General features: G+C 39.8%; 1 protein-coding gene across 1 annotated transcript; it reads right to left on the bottom strand.

Annotated features, from left to right (window-relative positions):
• Positions 1 to 250: 250 nt before the first annotated feature.
• On the bottom strand, positions 251 to 13,824 carry LOC139148058 (carbonic anhydrase 1-like). The gene is made up of 8 exons (XM_070719330.1): positions 13,653 to 13,824; positions 7,652 to 7,843; positions 5,294 to 5,412; positions 4,573 to 4,668; positions 3,214 to 3,276; positions 2,924 to 2,975; positions 2,180 to 2,289; positions 251 to 1,346 (listed from the first exon to the last, which is right to left on the bottom strand). The coding sequence occupies exons 1-8, from the start codon at positions 13,684 to 13,686 to the stop codon at positions 1,233 to 1,235; spliced, it is 780 nt and encodes a 259-aa protein (XP_070575431.1). The 5' UTR covers positions 13,687 to 13,824; the 3' UTR covers positions 251 to 1,232.
• Between the last annotated feature and the right edge of the window lie 5,975 nt (positions 13,825 to 19,799).

The raw sequence follows: 19,799 nt of genomic DNA, 5'->3' as shown, positions 1-19,799 counted from the left end.
AGCAAGCTTGCGATCGCTTAACCTGGTTGCATGCACTTTGCTGACATTATCAATGATAAACTTCAAAGGATTTAGGAGAGGATCGCATTGTGTTGTCGTTCAGGCTAAGACACAGGATTTTAAAGTCTTTCTGACACCAATGGGAATGATAGTCACGTGCAGAAATGAATTCGCCACTATTTTGCACAAACTGGACTCTTTGACAAATACTACCAGAAATACACATACATTGCACAGAACAGGCCTGGGATGTTATTCAGAATAAATTTATGTTTATTTCATGTTAGTTACAGAAGGAAATTGTGAAAATTCCTTGTAAACCTGCAACCTGAGCAAAATTTTATTCGCAGCTTTTTGCTCAGCTAAAGCCTCTCTAATATATGAAAGCCCATAAGGGACTTTTTTTTGTGAGAAAAAAATAATCTTTTTCTCGTGCGCACAAGATACTATCCCGTGCGCTCATGAAAGTATCTGGTGCGCACCAGATAGTATCGCGTGCGCACCAGATACTTTCTCGTGGCCAGGAGATAGTTTCTCGTGCGCACGTGATAGTATCTCGTGGCCACTAGACAGTATCTGGTGCGCACTTTCTCACGAAAAATGGCCCTTATGGGCCGTTATACTAATGTTTGGCAGGCTTGAGGTTTTTAATTTATTGAGGAACAGGCCACAACCATTACTTGCAGAATTCGGCTTAAACAGACTGTTAATGTCTTTCATTTCATATTAGTAGTGGAATTAATGACAACTTTCGTGTATCAGGATACCCAGAGCAAAAGCTTCCACTGTAACGCCGATACTTTACACTGCGTGATAGAGTTCGGCGATGGCAATTTCCCCCCGTTCGTTCCGGCGGGGGGGGGGGGGGGGGGTGACGAGCAAGCTGTGTCTTATCACGTTGAAGGTGTTTGACGCGTGCAGTTCTGCTAGGATGTTGTTAACCATATTTCGGAGGTCGCTTCTTGGAATCGCATTTGTATAATATTTGGTATCATTGATTTTTGGTGTGTCATCGTATTACCTTCTCTCTCTCACAGATTAGTTATACTGAATGTAGATAGATACAGCAGACTAGACTGGGTCCACTTTACATTTACTCATAAAGGATCTCAAGATTATATTTTGCAGTAATGTTAATAGCTATCTACGGTTCGGGTTCGGACGATCACTTGGCTCTTTATGACCTCAGCTCGGCGTGGCAGCTACTGAGATCAAGGAAAGGATTTCCGTATTTATCTGTCGTACAGCGGCTGCGGTGGTCTGTAGTTGTCCACCATGTTGGCAGGGGCGCCTCCCTTCGCTGTTTCCTTGTCTCCGATGAACATCAGTTTCCGAAAGCGGGCCATCTGGGGAAAAGAATTTTAGACACGCTTGGGTACAGAAGCACTCATAAAGTCTAAAAGCAACGTTTTATACTTTTTAGATCATGTTTTGTTCAAGGAAATTGAAGCAACGGGCGGCCTTTTAAAAAGAAAAGGAGGGAACTTGTGTTAACAATGTATAGTTTGGATCAGAGAACAAGAATGCTTGAAACTAGTCCTCATTTGAGAATACGAGATGACAGACATTCAATATGTCAAGTCAATTAGGGAAAAGGAAACTTTCGTTTTGATGTAACCAATACTGAGAAGTCTTTAGTCGAGCCCACACATGAAGTACTGTGGAGTGAGATGGACCACTTTTTCTTTGAACTCAGAGACACGCTCAAATAAAGAAACAGATTAAACTGCCTTGATAAAGATTTGATAACAAAGGAAAGGATGGCGTCGAAAGACGAAATTACACAAACTGTGCTAGAATTCAAACATAAGTTATCACCATAAAAGTCTAGTAACTGTTCAGTAATTATGTTTATAGGCAGCCCCTCATTTTTAATTAATGATTGAACTGTTTTGACTTTGACTTGTTTGTGTTTTCTTGAATGTATGTCGATAGGCTTAAATTTGATAGACTTGACATGCACAATAAATAGTGCTCAGAAGAATACGAAGGTAACTCATCATCTTGAAACTCGTGTCGCGTATTGTGCAATTCTGTTGCGCTCTATCATTTTCTAATTATATAACCACAATTCTGATTTTTCATAATTTAACTATGCCATTTGCATGACCTGTCAGTGACTCCAGTATGGTATCTTTTCAGTCAATAGTTGGCTTTCCACAGCCTGCTGAACGCTTACCTGGTCTGAAGATAGTTCAACCGGTTGCTTGAAGACTGTCCAAGTCACACTCTCATAGCATGGGGGAGTTGTCAGGGAACCAGGGTACGTGTAGTAATCTCTTGTATTCTCTTTATGCGAGGATAGGAAAAGCAGATGTTTTAGTAAGGACAAGAATACAGAATGACTGATAATCCTTCAAACTTAAATGAAAGCAGGAAAATTGATTGTAACAGGGACTCATATTAAAAGTTCAGCAGTGAGCTAATTAATTTGCCTGTCCTTTCATTGATGTTGAGGGACGTAGCAACGAACAAACAGCGATCAGAGGAGACGCAGAATATGTATTGCAAGGTTCTTTGGACGCTATATGTCAACAACGGAAGAATAGGCAAACATGAAGATTTTACCGCGACCAGATGTCCTGAACGATAACGCGTACTTTGAAACGCATGAGTTAATTTTGTCACCCGTAGAATGAAACCGCAAGTGTTCATTTGATTTACGGCCATGGTAGTGTGTAATTACAAGATAAAACATCTCATCTTCAACGAACCAAAATATTTTGGATAGTACAAAAGCATCCACGTATAGACGGTCGTGCTCTCTCTCTCTCTCTCTCTCTCTCTCTCTCTCTCTCTCTCTCTCTCTCTCTCTCTCTCTAACATGTTAGGATTTGAGGTATCGAATTGGGAAAAGCACGTAGTTCTTCATTTTTTCTTCCTTCTGTCTGTGTGTTTGTTTGTCTGTGTTTGTTATTCTCACCTGGCAAAAGACCGGTTGGGTCAAAACCGCCCGCTATTCCAGTTTTCATTCCCTGTGAGGAAAATGTACTGCCAAAGTTAATGCACAGACGGGACGTTTTATAAGCAGCTGTTGCCACGTGCATTTCATAATAAGCCCCGAAGGATTGATGAAATTATAGACGTTAGAGACAGATGAAAGATCTAGTGTTACTTCGCGATTGAGATATGTATAATTACATTCAGTCACTCCACCAACGTGATAGAATGAAAAACGTGTTTTGGGACTGAAAAAAAATCTGTATATTGTACCTTGTGTGTTATTTTGGGGAAAAGGTCCAGGATCTTGTTCCATGCTGGGTTCTCTTTGCCGACCTGTGATTTTTGAATGAGAAAAAGGCAAAGAGTGGGAATGATATATAGTCTACATTAATTCACCCCATCCCCACCCCCACATGAACTTACAGGTTCGAGCACTGCCCGCACTGGGGACTTGTCTACAGCGCCCCCTATCGACAACCACTGAAGACACTGACCTACTTGTTCTACTTACATACACAAGAGTAGTAGTTCAAACAACATTCATCAAACTAAGCTGGCGAATAATTTTCGGAGATTTGTTATTTAGGAATAGTTTCTTGTCGGGTACCTAGAGGATGACTGTCTTGAATTTATACGGTAGAACTAATCCATAGGAATTTCTGTGTTGGTACAAGCCAGCTGCCTCTGGAGATGCATGGAACATTGTACATAAAGTTGATGTCCTTCTCTTTCTATGACGTTATAGATTACACATTTGAAATAGCCCTATCTTTATTGCACATCTTTATTGAATCTTGATCGGAACTTAAAGAACGAGGTAAATACACAATCACAAATATCAGGTAACTAAAGCTCGGATATAACGCCTGATTCATGTACTAGTATATTAGTTTTCTGTCTGTACTGTTCCTGATGCCAAATCGTGTCTAATCCAAAAAAAAAAGCATGTGTGTTGGCATCCAATGTATTGTCGACAACTGACTTTTTGTCAACAAAGAACATTTGACTGCTATACTCGATGAGCTGTATATTGCAAGATTAATATGATAGATTTTAACATACCTCAGGCCCCGGAGGAAAATAATATATTCGTTTTCTTTGTTTGTTTACCAGAACTGAGTAACGCAAATACCGCTAAGTTGCAGGTGCTGTATCATTCAGTACGATATCAGTTTAGATATCTGTACGATTATGTTCACAACGCTTCGGACTGAACGGCGTCCTTGTAAAGGTCGAGGCGCGGGATATCATAAAACTTCGAGTCACCGTACGGTGACTTTATAAACAAATCAGTCCACAAATCAATCAATCGACTCACATGATTGTATACTGAGCCAAGCAAAATGTTTCATTCAAAAGTGATCAATATTGAGTCTGCCCCAAACAAAAGACAATGTGAGTTTAGTTCATGCACCGATGCACCAGCCCAACCGTTCACTAGTTGATGGCTTAATTGTTGATGATTTAATTTGCCAACAATAGTTAAGTTTGTAATCTGTAGTGACACCAGTTTTCAAAACATAACAAACAGAAAAACAAACAATATTTTGGCGGGAAGACGGGATTGTTAGACAGAGGTTAAACTAACAAATGCATGCCTAATTTATTGAGTAATTTCGATAACCTTACCGATAGTAAAATTCCCAAGACGGCCAATCCATTTTTCTCAGGCACGGCGTCGGTGAATGACTTGAAAAGATCTCTGTTCCAGTGTACCAAGTGAAGCTGGAAGCAGAAAGAGTAATTTTTGTATTATGTAAACTCTAGCAATGGGCGATTGCTTGAACGTGGTGCATAGTCTGTAATTCTTCACAACAGATTGAGACAGAATCTCGCAAAAATGTCCTTTGATGCCAAAGCCGCGATAACTTGACCGTAATAATTAATTGAGAGACAGTGTCGCGGCAATCTAAGGACAGTTGAAAGTGATATCATTGTTCAGAAAGTTTAACACGATCGACTCAACTTTCTTCACATAAATCCTACGATTGCCCAGTTGCTTAGTTTTTGATTTGTCGCATTTATTTTCATCTCTGACTTTAAGTATCACCTTGCTCTGTTATAAATATCGAAAAAAGCCTTACCTTATAAGTAATTTTGCTTATTTATAAATATTTTGAAACACAACTTTACATTATAAGCAATTTTTGACTAAGTGTTATCAAATATGTGCCAAAGAACCACACTCAAAAAAATAACTAGTCACTAAATCTTGTTTGAAACATTGTAACATAGGAAGTGCAGTTCTAAATCCGAGTCCATAAGGACGTTTTAAGTAAAGTCTGAATAATCGTGGAAGAAACGGTTTGCATAAAAGACATTATTGCACAAAATACTGTACGTGACTAACCTCGGCGGCAAAAGACGCGCCATCTACTGTGTGTTCAGATCCGACTGTGTCTGTAGATCCCCAGTGTGCGTGGAAACTGTCGAGTTGATATTTGTGCTGTAGAGGTCCGCCTGTCAGTACTGGCGAAGAAGAGCAGATAATGGCACAGTCAAACGAAGAGGCACTTGTACCGAAAGACTCGGTCACTGATTTTCTGACAACGATTCTTTTACGGGATAGAACTGACAGGTGGAACGGCGATGGATAAATCAGATACGTAAAGTCAAGGGCAATCAAAGAAATAGCACAGAGGTTCATGTTTGTCTATTCTTTTTAGCATTCAAAGGGTTAGATCTATGATTCTGCAGATATGAGTTAGTAGTATTCATGGCTTAATTTCAAGCACACAAACTTAGTAAACACTTATCGTTCATTAAGGTACATGTATACCCTACTGGCCTCAAACGTGAGAGACTTAAACTTTTGCTCAAACTTTTCTCAAGGAATATTTCAACCATTCTCTTTCAAAATCAAGAATAAAAATCGGCGAAACTCTTGCAAATTTTGGTACTAAAGAAACAAATTGCCCAAGGTTTACTGATATTTGAAATTCAAAATGGCCGCCGTGCCCGTGTTAACTCTACGGAGGAAAATTAAATTTTCGAATTTCGAAAAACTAGGATGGTGAAAATTTTTCTTACACCTATAGCTTTAAATGATCCCCTGCGAGTGATAGACCAGAAAAGAATTGTAAAAGTTTGAGAGTCCGAACACATGTCCGCGAGTCGCATTCTACCTTATTAGAGAAGGTGACTGAATTAAGAGTAGCTATGACTCTAGGACTCGTACTCATTAAATGGAAAATGTACGTGCAGTTATAATGGGCCTATTTAAGTACAAGTGGCGTCTCCTTCAACAACCTTTCCTTACCGTTGACACCTTGTCAATAATCACAAAGAGTATATAGAAACGTTTACATGTGCATCAACAGGTTCAGTTGTGTGTTGTAAAGAGAGCAGCAAAAGGTTTAGTTGTGCAGGTGTGTTATAAGTGAAGGAAAAGATTCAGCTGTGTATTAAGTTCAGCCGCTAAGAATGGACTGCCCGTCAGCGTACTGCATCTACTTATTAAATGTTCTCTGTTCGCGCGTGATGAGCGGAGTGCTATGTTATACACATTTTAATCCTAGAACCAGCCTTTGCATGATGTTTTTCAAATAGAGCGAACCTAAGACGTGAATGGTATCCATTTGTAGGGGTGGTGACAGCGTAGATCCCATACGCTTGATCGGTCGTCTGTCCCATACTTATTAGGATATTTATTCGTTCAGTAAAGTGTAGCAGATGTCGGGAAAGTGATGGCAGGGATTATGTTGAACTTAGGTAGAAGGCGCTTATACTTTTGCTCAAACTTTCCTCAATGAAACTTTCAACCATTCTCTCTCGGAATCAAAAATGAAAATTGGGGGTCACCGTGCAAATGTTAGTACTAGAGAGACAAATAACCCAAGATTTACATGTGTTTACAATTCAAAATGGGCGCCACCCCTTTTGTTAACTCAATGGAGAAAAAAAATTAAATTTCGAATTTCGAAAAACTAAGCCTGTGATCAATTTTCTTTCACCAAGAGCTTTCAAATGAACCCCTACAATTAATATATCAGAAGAGAATTGTAAAAGTTTGAGAGTTCGAATATCTGTCCCCGAGGCGCGTTCTGCCTTAAGGAAGAGAAAGCGACCAACAATCGTACTTTTCCTCAATTTATACTCTGCGATTCAGTGCCTGGCACGGGGGAAGGGAAGTTTTAGTCTGACGGCTTCGATTTCAAAATAAGTTCATGAACTTATGATCTATTACTGCAAATGCACGACACATTTGCCGAAGGGTAAGGGATCAGCGGTACCAGAGTCCGCAAAACAAATAATACAAGTTAAAATGGGCGTAAGGGTGAAAGGTCAGTATGAGCCGAAAACAAGCTATTGCATCATATTTATCACAAAAGCGAACAGTGCCCTACTTTCCCTGGATTATGTAAAACGAAACAATGCCACGCTATGATATATATATATATATATATATATATATATATATATATATATATATATATATATATATATATATATATATATATATATATATGGCGTGTAGTCTGGATGGGAACGTTTAAACAATTACAAAGTACGGGCACAGTTTTTCAAAACTGTAGTAGGCCTAATTTCAGTTTCGAACCTCTTTTCCTGTAGATTTCACACACAAAATTTATGAACTGCTATATATATATCAGAATGGTAGTCTACACCAGCAAGTTCCGATGTGAACGAAGAAAAGTGTACTGCTCAGTTATTAAGCTGGAAGCGGAGGCCCGCACTCGTTACTCACAAGATTCCTGTCCGTCCACGCTGACGTGGAAGGAGTGTCCGGTGTTGGAGATCTCCTTGGTCTTGGCAGCGTTGTACTTGTACGTCAGTGCGCCCAGCGATGGGTCGTGTTTGGCGTTTCCTGTGACTATATCGACGGGAGACTGGCTGTGGCCACCTGCGTCCTTAAACATGCCGGGCCAATGCTGGGGCCCTTTGTTTGAAATTAGAAAAAAGGGAGAAAATTAATTAAGTTTGACATGATTAAATAATGGACATAATGATATTTAACTTAGTCACTTATTTTAGAGGGAGAGTAAATCGGCTGTAAGATACAACTACTCTTTAAAGGTATTATGCGCCTCGAAAGTGAAATATTTAAACTTTTTCTCAAACTTTCCTCAAGGAATTTCAACACCTCTCTTTCAAAATCAAGAATAAAAATCGGCGGTCATCGTGAAAATCTTGGTATCGCAGAGAAACACATTACCTCGGCAAGATTTACCGATATTTGAAATTCAAAATGGCCGCCGTCCCTGTGCTAACGCTATGGAGATTTTTTTTTTAATTTTCAAAAAATTAGGATGGTGAAAACTTTTCTTACAGCAAGAGCTTTAAAATGAATCCCAACAAGTGGTACAAGTAGATTAAAAAGTGTTGGTAAAGTTTAAAAGCCTGAACATCTGTCACCAAGGTGTATTGTACCTTAAACATAGGAGCAATTTTGAGGAATCATGTCTTGCTTGTGTCCTACCAGTTTTTGATGTTGTCTTGTCATAAATGCTGATAAGTTTATAGAGCAGAATCGATTCCGAAGATGAAGCAGGTCATCCATGTTCAAAATCTAATCCACATTCTCTGCGATAATCATTGCCATTGTCATAAACGGACACTTCGTTAATATTTTTGTATCCACATTTTAATTATAATTCCTTTTTTTTTCTTTCAATGTATTAAAATTAGGGAGACAATCAGAAGTGCGATTTGAATCAGAATTCTTCGTTTGGTCATATATTTTGGGTTTTTTTTACAGAAGTTGCCGAGCTGACGTCATTAAGATTATTTTCATCATATGATTTTCGCCCGATTCTCGACAATTCGACGTGATACCGTAGACACTTCAACGAAGCGAAAGTTTGCTCGGAGGACGATGAAAACATCATTTCAATTTCTTATTCGAAAGGCTTTTATCACCATTATCGATATATTGTAATCTGTCGACGACAATTGACGTCAGGATCGACGGAACAAACTACAGAAGACGTGTCTATGTCACGCTACGCACTAAGTCCAATGAAAATGTCCGAATTATTTTTCTTGGTTGTGGGCGGAGCGTTGTGTGACATCGCATTAATAAGTAAGCTTTCGTATTTCTGATGAATGACTTAATTGTTCACTAGGATCAGGTGTTTTCATATCCATTCATGCAATTATTTTGAATGTGTTCTAGATTTCATGTTGTCAACCACACAGAGAGAAAAAGTCAATGTGGGTCATTTTAGCTTCGATTAAGTACAAAACCACCCTGCAAAGCGTGGCAGATATACAAGTCCAAGGAATTCACTCTGTCGATTTGCACACTGTTATTTTTATATATCACAAAATTATCGATAACCCTTTTTTCTAATCTCGTAACGCATCGTCGAATTTCCACGCATCTTTGCGTCAGACATTTTTTGACAATCTTTCTTCAAAAACGTGACAGGCAAACCTGATAAGAAAAAGTTGTGTAAACATGCCTTCCTATAACAACTTCCCCGATGCTAACTTGACATCTATTAACGCCTGTTAATCAGATGCGAAAAGCGCCACCAGTATGCATTTCGCGGCGAAGTGTAAATGAAGTTAGTTTGCTCACAGTATTAGTTAATGAGGGGATTATTGACGATGAATTTTCTGGCCAGCATTATGGCATGGGACCTTGATATGCTCACCCTCAATCCCTCAACACGATACGGACTATGGCTGACCCTTACCTCCATGGGTTGACCCATGGAGCTAGAAAAGGACGTCTCTTGCTTGGAGGAGGGACTATCACAGTGATAAATCGATACCGGTTTTGGCCGTGCAATGCAAGAGTACATTGGCACCCGTAAATATCGGATATCATATAAAAGTGAAATGTCGCCTTGTCCTCTGTTTCACACAAACCATGGATGAAAAAAAATCTATTTTTTACATCCATGCACAAACGAATCGTCTTTGTCCGACAACGGGAGTTGACCAGGCAATTCATTTCGCAATCCAGTTTCTTCCAGTGATTGTCATTCGAAGTGTTTTTTCACAAAGGAACAAGCTATAAAACTTCTCGACCAGTATTTCCATATAAAAAACAGACAGACAAATAACTAGATAGATAGATCATGTAGGTGGATAGATGGATTCTCTTGTGCCAGCGACTGTGTATGAAGATACAGACAGAGGAATATACATGAAGATGGACAAAGAGACGAAGAGAAACAGGGAGAAAGGAAGCAATCATATCATTGTTCGCCGCGTTCGTTCAGTCAAATTTAAAATCGACGGAGGCTACGCTACACAAACAGGAGTCTGAGGACTAAATACCAACATTTATGTGGAAATGGAAATTTAAATTTCATGGTCACTGTTTTGGCCATTAAATAATAAGATTTTAAAGTGACATATATATTCGAAAAAAATTCAGCGATGGCCACAAAACTGTTTCAGCTGAGTCATTTTGAAGGCATGTCTGCAGTAACATGGGATGGGGATTATGATATTGGCGTTGGTTGCCTTTCAATGACAACTCGCAATGAGAGATATCCTTGTTTTCGTGAAAATTGTCTTCTTAGTGACTGTCACTCTCACTGTGTTTTTTTATCTTAAGGGGACTTTTCAAACATAATGTGTACCACCGGTAAATTGCAGTTTGTAAGCTCTGTTCAAAAAGGAACGCAGTCCTCGCTTCTGCGTTTATGCGGCTTATGCTGGCATAATTATGTTTATCTAATTTGAATAGAAAAGGCTAACAACGTAAAAGCGTGTTCTGTAAAAAGCATGCGAATCACTACCAGAGGAATAATTTCGACACCTTTTCATGCCCAATGAATCCATCATGAATGTCCATCAAATGTTGTTTCAACAAATTTTGCAATGTTTTGATGCATTATTTTGACAAAACATGATCTAACCTTTCGCCAAGGGCATTTGGCGAGAGATAAGCAGCATGGACCACGTGATCCATTGCCGTCCGCAGATAGAATTCAAAATTATGGTGAAGTCACCGTGGTTTAATGACCAGCTCGTAAATACCGTAGTCATGAGCGTTCATCTTACACTTTACACCCTTTGATGCAGCAAATACTGAGTCCGAATCACCACAAATTCAAGTAAATCAAAGTCCGAACCGAAAACCTTTATCTACGACTGAAACTTAACATCATTCCGTTCGAGGCCCGCGGCCCCTCTCATTATCACCGGCATAAAAAAAATCGGCGTCATCAAGGGACTCTCAATTTTGTATTTTTATATTTTTTGATTCGTATGTAGCTTTATCTACACTTGGCTATTTAAAAATTGAATTCGTTCTCCACTGCTTGATGTAAATGTTCTGCTGGGAGTGTTTGAAGACTGTGAGACAATCACAATTATCGCCTGTGTTGTTTGCTGAATTAGCAACCTCAAGAATGGTACAAATTTTCATTACGATTTTCTTCTGACGGAAGTCCTTGTCTGATTCAAAACGTTTGATAAAACGATTGTGACTGGCGAGGCTACATCAGGATACAATGCACTCGAGTCGAATACATAGACAATGTCTCTGTTTTTTCTTGTGAGGTGGGATGCCGCTATGTCGTCATAAGTACGGACCGAAAGAAAGTAGGAGTTATACTTGTAAAATATGAACTTTAATAGCAGTCAAGTCTACAAGCTATAGAGGTCGAGCGAAGTCTGCACGCCACGGTCATTCCACTCGCTTTTGTGGAGTGACCGTGCATACGTCGTTCGACCATGCATTTTCAGCTTTTGTGCTAGGTGTTGGTACAATGAAGCGTCTTTCAGTTCTTTTGTACCGATGTCGCATCGCAATTGCCATGTGGTGTCAGAATTCGAAAATACAACGAAACCATAGTCCCTTGTAGAGGGACTGTGACGAAAATAATATTCAATCAAACTTTACAGGAGAAATAGTCGCGGTTTCCACACACTGTCTTGCATGCAAATGCTGTTCGAGTCGTTTGATTTTGGTATTATCGATGTGTACGTGATTCACACCTTCCGACCGGCTTAGCATATTAACTAACCCCGAAATTTCGGGTTGCATACATGGCTAGTTAGCATCGGCGAAGTTGTAATGTATAGAGAAGGGAAACATCGCCAAGATATGATCAAAAGAGGTTGTCGCAAAATGATACATGTAGACTGGCCCCCAAGTCTCTTGGCTTTTCTTGGCAACAGTTACTGACTTTTAACGGCCAAATAATCGCGTTCTCCTCACGATCTACGCGACAGCCTACCATGCACTGGTGCGACAGTCTGTTGTCAGACCTGGAGAGAATCTAACAAAATGATAAAGACGATAAATTGTTGACTCTGCACCTATTTCTATGAGTCTGCACTCTGCTAAGAAATGTTACAAGGTCAGTGACTATATATCAGAGTTCGTTCAGGAGAGAGCACATTTTCTTAATCCATGTTCCTGGCACATGATGGCGTGGGAATTAAACTGACTGCCGGATATACAAAAAACACGCATCCAAAAACGAGAAAATGTTTTTTCAGAATATCTAACGCGATGACAAACTCAAACCTCACAGTTGAGCGATTCTGAACAGTGGTTCTATTAATGGCGCTATTAGTGAAGCGTTCTCAAGGCATCGGACTTATGAGGACAAATATGCACGGCATTATGGGTTCCGTTCATGTTCAACAATGCCCAGTGGCTAAGGACTACTTCACTGCTATACCGTAGGTACAAGTGAGGTGAGTAGGTCAGACACAAACAATAACGAGCAAAGTTCTGTAAAACACCCCCCACAATTGCCATTCACTCCTCAAGGTGCATTGGAATAAGCTGAAATTTGCAATGAAGTTTGCAAACCATAGAGTCAATATTTGATTTGTGTTAAATGGAAAACACTTGTCGAAACGTGGCCACAATTAAAGAACATTCTTCCCATCATTTTGTCCCCTATCTGTATTGTGACACATGCTATTGCACTGCCATTAAAGTTCCAGCGGCGATGCTCGAAGCGAACTATAAAATCCCGAATTTCTTTAGAATTTCAAGTGTGATCGCACATTATTGAAAAAAAATGCATAAATCATAACTCTTTTAGATCATTCGATACCTAATAACCTAATTAGCGTGAAATTGTATTATTTAATAAGAATTCTGACCGCAGAGCAACATAAAACACAAAGTAAAGGTACCAGCAACTATAACTACTCCGCCGAAACTAATCCCTCCATTATAACATTTTGTTTTGTGTTCGTCAATTCGTAATTATAGCTTACGCTCGAAGCTACAGTCGAACAATGAATCGGTATCGGATTGCACAGGTCGATGTTTGTCGTCTCCCCGTAAAAAGGCCCGCGCTAGTTTCATGCACAGCGACACACTGTGTATTTTCGGGCCTTCTCTAGCTTGTTCAAGAATGTGATCGGACTCGGGGCATTGTTTATAGAATGCTCCGCACAGAACAGTCGAGTCCGTCCAGAATACATTTGACACCGAGCTGAGAACGGAGCTGATATTATTAAGGTTGCACAACACATGCAACAGCCGAACTTCAATTTTACTTGCGTTGCAAACACTATCTAGCTTCCTAAACGGTTTAATTAACCTTGCAAGGGTGGTTGATATTGACGCCGACAATCGATTTGGCCGTAAATTACATGGTGGATAAATATTGTTGCGCGTACAATTGCGTAACTGAAAGTGTGTTGATCCGGCCAGCTGATGTGCCTGGGTGCAAGATCGACGGGTTTTGTCGGGTTTGTTAGGTAATATTACAAAATCATGTAGAGCTACAAAAAAATTGGATTGGGAGCAACCTTGCCTGTGTTTCCGTGATGGCTCCAGTCCACTGACATCCTGATCGTTGGAACCGAGCGCAAGTTACTTCTGTTGGTCTCGTTAAACGACTCAAGAGTCTTCCTCACAAATCGATGTTAAACCGTCGGAAGGAAGTGGTTCCCGGTACGACTTGGAGAGATTCCCACAACCATAGAAGCCCGTAAGTCGAAGGGCAACGCATTTTATTCGTTGAGATAGCCAGTATTTCAATGTCGCGCGAGGCAGTAAACGATATGCTCGGGGAGGGGCGTAATTCTTTGCTCGTTTCGCCCAAGGCATTCTGTACAAGCGTTAGAACCATTCACATTTGCTGTATCATTATTGGTCACATCATCCTTGCAGTTGCAGTTACACCATTGGTCCAGCTGTGACATTTTAGCGTGAGTAAAATAGAAGGGCGAATGCCACAGGACGAAAGCATGACCCAGCTACAAGCCGCTGTAAAGCTAACTTTATTTTTCTCAATATTCATTCCCTTCAGAATGACCTTTAATTACTGCACAATAAAAAAAGCGATCAGAATAATATAGCTTCATCAGGGAGACGAATTGTATTGGCCTACTCAGCATTGTTCATTCATTGTATTTGTATAGTAAGATGCCATGTCCAATCAATACTCATCATAATGCCACTTTCCAGCGTGAATACGTACATACATACGATACATACATACAATACATACATACATACGTACGTACGTACGCACGCACGTACGTAGGTGCGTATACATGTATACATACAGACACACACTGCCAGGCAGCCAGATTGACGAATGAGTGTCTTCATACACTGGAAGTAGAAAACTGGATGCTTCTCTGCAACGCTTGCATGCAGGCAGTGAAAGAACATGGCGAAGCCACGACACTTCGCAACCGTAAGTGGACGTCGAGTAATTAAGAGGGTGGGTGTTACTGTGTCGTGGGAATTTCAGCTTGTCAATCCTCTGAACATTACCCTCCCACTGTCCCATTTCTAAAATATGACGCCCCCATTTTCCAAAACTGCAGAATATGAATCTACTCCTCAACTATGGCGGGATATATTTTTCTAGGGATATATCTTTACTACTTGGGAGAGTCGACAAACAGAGGTTTGCAAGGCTGAGAGAAACTCAGACAGAAAACACAGCTCTGGACACATAGGCAGCTGTCAACGAGTGCAATGACTATATCAGCGTGGATATCTATCAGAGTACACGCATTTTTCCACGCTAAGTCATCCGATTTCTCACAAATTTTACATTAACAGCTGTATTTCATTTAAAGCAATGAAATAAACTTCTGCAAAACTTGAGCGACCCTTCCCCTACGTCAGGTGCATACAAGATGACCCTCCCCGAGGACAGTTTGGAAAACTGAGCCCCCTTACCCAGGCCAACTCATTCATAAAGCTACCACATTCAATTCAAGTGGACATGCTGTGCGACTCGGTATACGCTGGACAAAACTATTTGAGTGTAAAATATCGGTAAATAGCGTTTTGTGGTGAGGTCTTATCGACTTTCTTTCTCCTTCCATTCAACTTTATCTGTTCCTCTGACTCTGCTTTAATCTCCCTCTGTCTGTCTTTATCATATCCTTTCCTGTTTTCATATGATTGTTTCCTCCTGTGTGATCGTCTTTCTGACTAGCCCGTCTGTCTGTCTCTGTCTGTCTTCTCTCTGTCTCTGCCTCTCTCTCTCTCTCTCTCTCTCTCTCTCTCTCTCTCTCTCTCTCTCTCTCTCTCTCTCTCTCTCTCTCTCTCTCTCTCTCTCTCTCTGCCGTACGAAATAATATAGCTCGCTCGCTGTCATTTCTTTTAGAAGTTGAGATTTACGCCTGTGGAAAACTTAGAACTTATATGGTGGATTAGTTACCAGTCTTTAAGATATGAAACGAAAGTAAAGTTTTGCAAGATATAAATATTTTTGTGCCTTTCATCTATTTTCTGCACTTGGCGGTGCTCACAGTTCACACTTTTGTGAATGGCCATCCATGATTAACTTTATATAGTCTATTATTCAGTTTGCTGTGTTTTTACATGTAATGCTTCGTCTTGTCCCGTTCACCTGATTTATCAACTCGCTTTGTTAACTGATTGTACAGTTTACAAAACTACCCGTTCATATATATATATACACTCGATGTACAACTTTCATGCCTAACAGGGCAGGCATTCAGTTACTTGAAACAGCGACCCCGACTTCAATCAACGCCCCTGTAAACATAATTGTGGAGTCTTGGCGCAGTGGCAGGCACTTAGTATACACCGGATAATCTCGAAATAAACAAGTTGTGAGTAGCTATCATAGAAAACATATACTTCAATGACACTACCTGCTTTGTTTGGCGTTGATGTTGTTTGGTATTTTGTGATTAGAATAAAGTCAGCTCCTTTCAAAGTTGACTAGTTGATACATTTCGCAAATTTTAGATCTAAAACATTTTCACAATCAGAAACACAGTAAATGAGGCTCTGTTTCCAACATATATTGTCTCCGAAACCTCAAAGACAAGAAAGGGAAATCGTTTGCTGAAAAGAAACGCCATTTTGATCAGGCAAGCACATGTTTAAGTAAAAAAAAAAAGGCTGAATGTTCTAATTATACGCGAAGCGTGGTAGATTAGTGACCGTCAACGTTTCACGACAGTTATGTAATATCATAGTAATGAGTGTTTAATGAAAACGCGACACCGACAATGTAATTGCTGTTCCGTCTCCTTTTCATATCCGTCGCTGGCAAATTGGGATTTCGCGATTATTTTTGGACTATGTTGAGTGGTAAGACAACGTTGATATAAAGCACGGATCGAAAAGGGCTATAACATTCAACGTTGTGCTACTCTCACTCACGGTAGTGACCTTACGTGTTGCCTACAATGCATTCATTAAATGTCGTCACAAGCAACAGCGCCACGCTGAACCTCTCACCCCACGTGACACCCCCCCCCCCACTCCGTGACCGGCATCTACCGCCAACTCTATATCGAGTATCGAGTGTAATTTATAAACGTAAACTGCCCAATAGAATGCGACAGACCAGTGCAAAAATGGGTCACAATTTATCAAAATTTGGATCAGAGGTAGTATCAGATTCTCATAATTCAGTGTCCAACGTTGATGATAATGGTGCATTGTGACATTTATAAGGTGATTTTACAAGGTCGATTTTTGATTGTGATTACAAGCAAGCTTTCAGATGAACATTTAGAGTCATTTTACACCTGAACTTGATCGGAATAAAGAATAGATAAATAGTCGTGTTGATTCGCATATATTAGTAGAATTTTGGTTGAGTAATAATCGCATAATAATAGTTCATTAAAACTCACATACGTGGCTGTCGCACAGATGTTATCATAGTTTGTAATTCAAGCCGGACATACTGTGCCATGTGAGCGATTTGTGCGGTGACTAGGAGGCAGTTTTGTGATTACCTTTCAAGCTTTATTTGTAAGGTGCTGAATGACGTCAAATGTTTACAAAACGGAATACATATGGCGAAGACCTCTTTCGGCCAATTTTAGTGAATTTTTTACCACTCAGTGTACAGTCTGTCACATCAGCGGCCTAAGTTACAACTATCGAAAACAAAATCATCGCGGTGATGTGATCACAAATAGTTATGTATTTTTGATGAAATGATTGTTTTGTGTAAAGAGAAAAGGAGTTCTGTCTACTGCTGATTTCATCATTTCGGATGTTCCGGGCTCTCCGTCAAGTGATTCAGAGGTGAGACGTTGGTGTCACATCGTTTGGTTTTCGGAAAGGCAACGTGTGTGTAATCACGGGGAGCCCAAAAGGTCTAGTTCTTGTAGTTAGTTAGTATGGTTATTTATGTTTATATCAGTAATGTTATTGTTGTTGTTGTTGACAAATAGATTTCAGCGAACATAACTATTGTGTTGTTGTTTCATACGTAACGTAGATGTCCTATCAAGCACTACTAGTACGCTATCATTATTGGACCCGATGCAATTGTCTTTAAACGTACACTCTCTTCATATACCTACACAAGGGGTGAGGTAAAGTAAACCCCGAATTAGCTTTGTTATGTCTGTAACAGGTCTCGTCATGCTACTTTTCACTCGATCTCTGGTGAAGAGAGTGTTATTCTAGCCCTCGGAAAGTTGGAAGCGTGAGCTGAAAGGCGGCTTAGGTTACACCCCTTGTGTAAGTATCGTAGGGCCACGATCTTCGATGATGATGATAATGATGATGATGATAGTGATAATGATGATAATGATGATAGTGATGATGATAATGATGATTAAATATTTAAAAGATGAAGAAAAATAAATATATATTTGGACTCAGTAAGTTTGTGGTTGTTGTTGTTGATAGTATTTGCAGAAAAGAACAAAGTATGTGCTGCAAAATTCAATACAGCCTAATTATACACGTGCGCTGCAAAATTCAAAACAGCCTGACTATACACAAGCGCTGCAAAAATTCAATACAGCGTGTATAGTTAGGAGATCGAGGGCCCTGTGTAAGTATATGAAGAGAGTGTACGTTTGGAGAGAGTTGCATCGGGTCAAATAACGATAGGGTCCTTTTAGTTTATTCTTAGGACATCTACATTATGTTTGAAATAACTACAACAACAACACAACAGTTATGTATGTTGACAACAACACGACTAAAATAAACAACAACAACAACAACAACAACTAGATTTTTCGGTTCCCTATGGTGTAATGTCCGTCGCTGTCCTCTGGATACTCGGAATCTTGATTGAAAGTTGTCTTCAGCCTATCGGAATAGTCCACCGGCAGAACCAGGTCAACTACTGAACTATTGAATAATTGTAATGTCCGATGTAATCGCCGAAGAAGGGACAATATGAGTTGCCAACATTATTTCAGCACAGATGTCCCACCTTAATGTATGTTTCTATATCGTCAGAAATTGCTCAGTTGTGTAGCCCTAGCCAAAATCAATAAAAGGGATTTTTTTTACATTTTTTCGCCCGTGACACACTGAACTCATGGACTTCAACTAGCTACCCTTGACTAATCGAATCCCTCATGGATTACTTGCAAATTACTGTTTAGACAAGGACATAAGGAAGTCAAAACAAATCTTCCACTCGTCGCTTTTCACACAGAGCCATGGTATATTACTTCTCTTCATGACGAATGATCATGACCGGACCGACACCGGCCATCCCTGGTCGAATTTCCAAATCCCCTAGCTCGTCTGCTGTCTTAAACATATGTGGCAATTAAGTCAAACTAATGTAGTTGCTTTTGTAACATTATAAAGCTACATAAAAGTTTTTGTAAGTTCTAGCATAAGTTGTTCCTGTTTAAGTTTTAATAGCTCTCACATGCAGAAATTGAAGGATGAATTTCTTATAGGGACGAATCAATACACTTTAATTACCAACTAGCAATGGTTTCGCGTATTTTAAACTGTTCGCAAAACGATAATGCCCAAGGGCATGTCCAAATTCAATAATTAAATAGCGATAATACAGCTCGTAGAGGGTATTTCAGATTTAATGGTTTTTATCTCCCCGTACGAATTTCTTTGTGACTGACACATTTACTGTTCTGGATCCACAAACAATAAAAAAACAATCCCCATAAAGTAGGTTTTTCAATGACTTCAAACACGATCAATTTTGTGGACAGTGACACGTCTCGAGCTTTGAAAGAATACTGCTGTAGTTCTATCGCCGGAGGTTGATCGTCATAAATCCCAAAAAGTGACAGCAATGTGACAAACATTGTTCATGTAATGATCTCCTTCTAATTGTAGCACGCTTCAGTAACACACTGAGGATTACCACTTTGAGCGGTAATAGAGAGCGCGCCCTCAACATAAAGGACTTAAAAAGCTATGATGTTGTTCCAGAAGGGTATGTCAACGTGGATGTTAGCACATTTCAGAAACAGCTTGAGTGCCAGTATTTCAAGAAGTGGTGTAGAGTGCGCCCTCAACATAAAGGGCTTGAAATGTTTTGATGTTGTTCCAGAACTTATGTCAACGTAAATTGCAGTGCGCTTCAGAAATCCAGTATCAGTATTTAGAGTAGTAATATAGAACACGTCCTCAACGTATAGGTCTTGAAATCTTTTGATGTTGTTCCAGAACTTATCATATTTAATACGTTTAAAATGGAGTGCATGTCAACGGGGATTGC

The sequence above is a fragment of the Ptychodera flava genome, chromosome 13, assembly GCF_041260155.1.
Source record: "Ptychodera flava strain L36383 chromosome 13, AS_Pfla_20210202, whole genome shotgun sequence".
NCBI classification, from domain to species: Eukaryota; Metazoa; Hemichordata; class Enteropneusta; family Ptychoderidae; genus Ptychodera; species Ptychodera flava.
The sequence above is the reverse complement of the archived record's forward strand: the minus strand, read 5'-3'. Positions and strand labels throughout refer to the sequence as shown.

What these genes read in the sequence shown, in the direction of transcription:
- LOC139148058 (XM_070719330.1), bottom strand. Translation starts at nt 13,686, where the DNA reads ATGTCAGTGGACTGGAGCCATCACGGAAACACAG. An exon ending in TCCCCAAAATAACACACAAG is followed by an intron (nt 2,976 to 3,213) that starts GTACAATATACA and finishes TTTTCCTCACAG; the next exon opens with GGAATGAAAACTGGAATAGC. An exon ending in TTGAACTATCTTCAGACCAG is followed by an intron (nt 1,347 to 2,179) that starts GTAAGCGTTCAG and finishes TCTTTTCCCCAG; the next exon opens with ATGGCCCGCTTTCGGAAACT.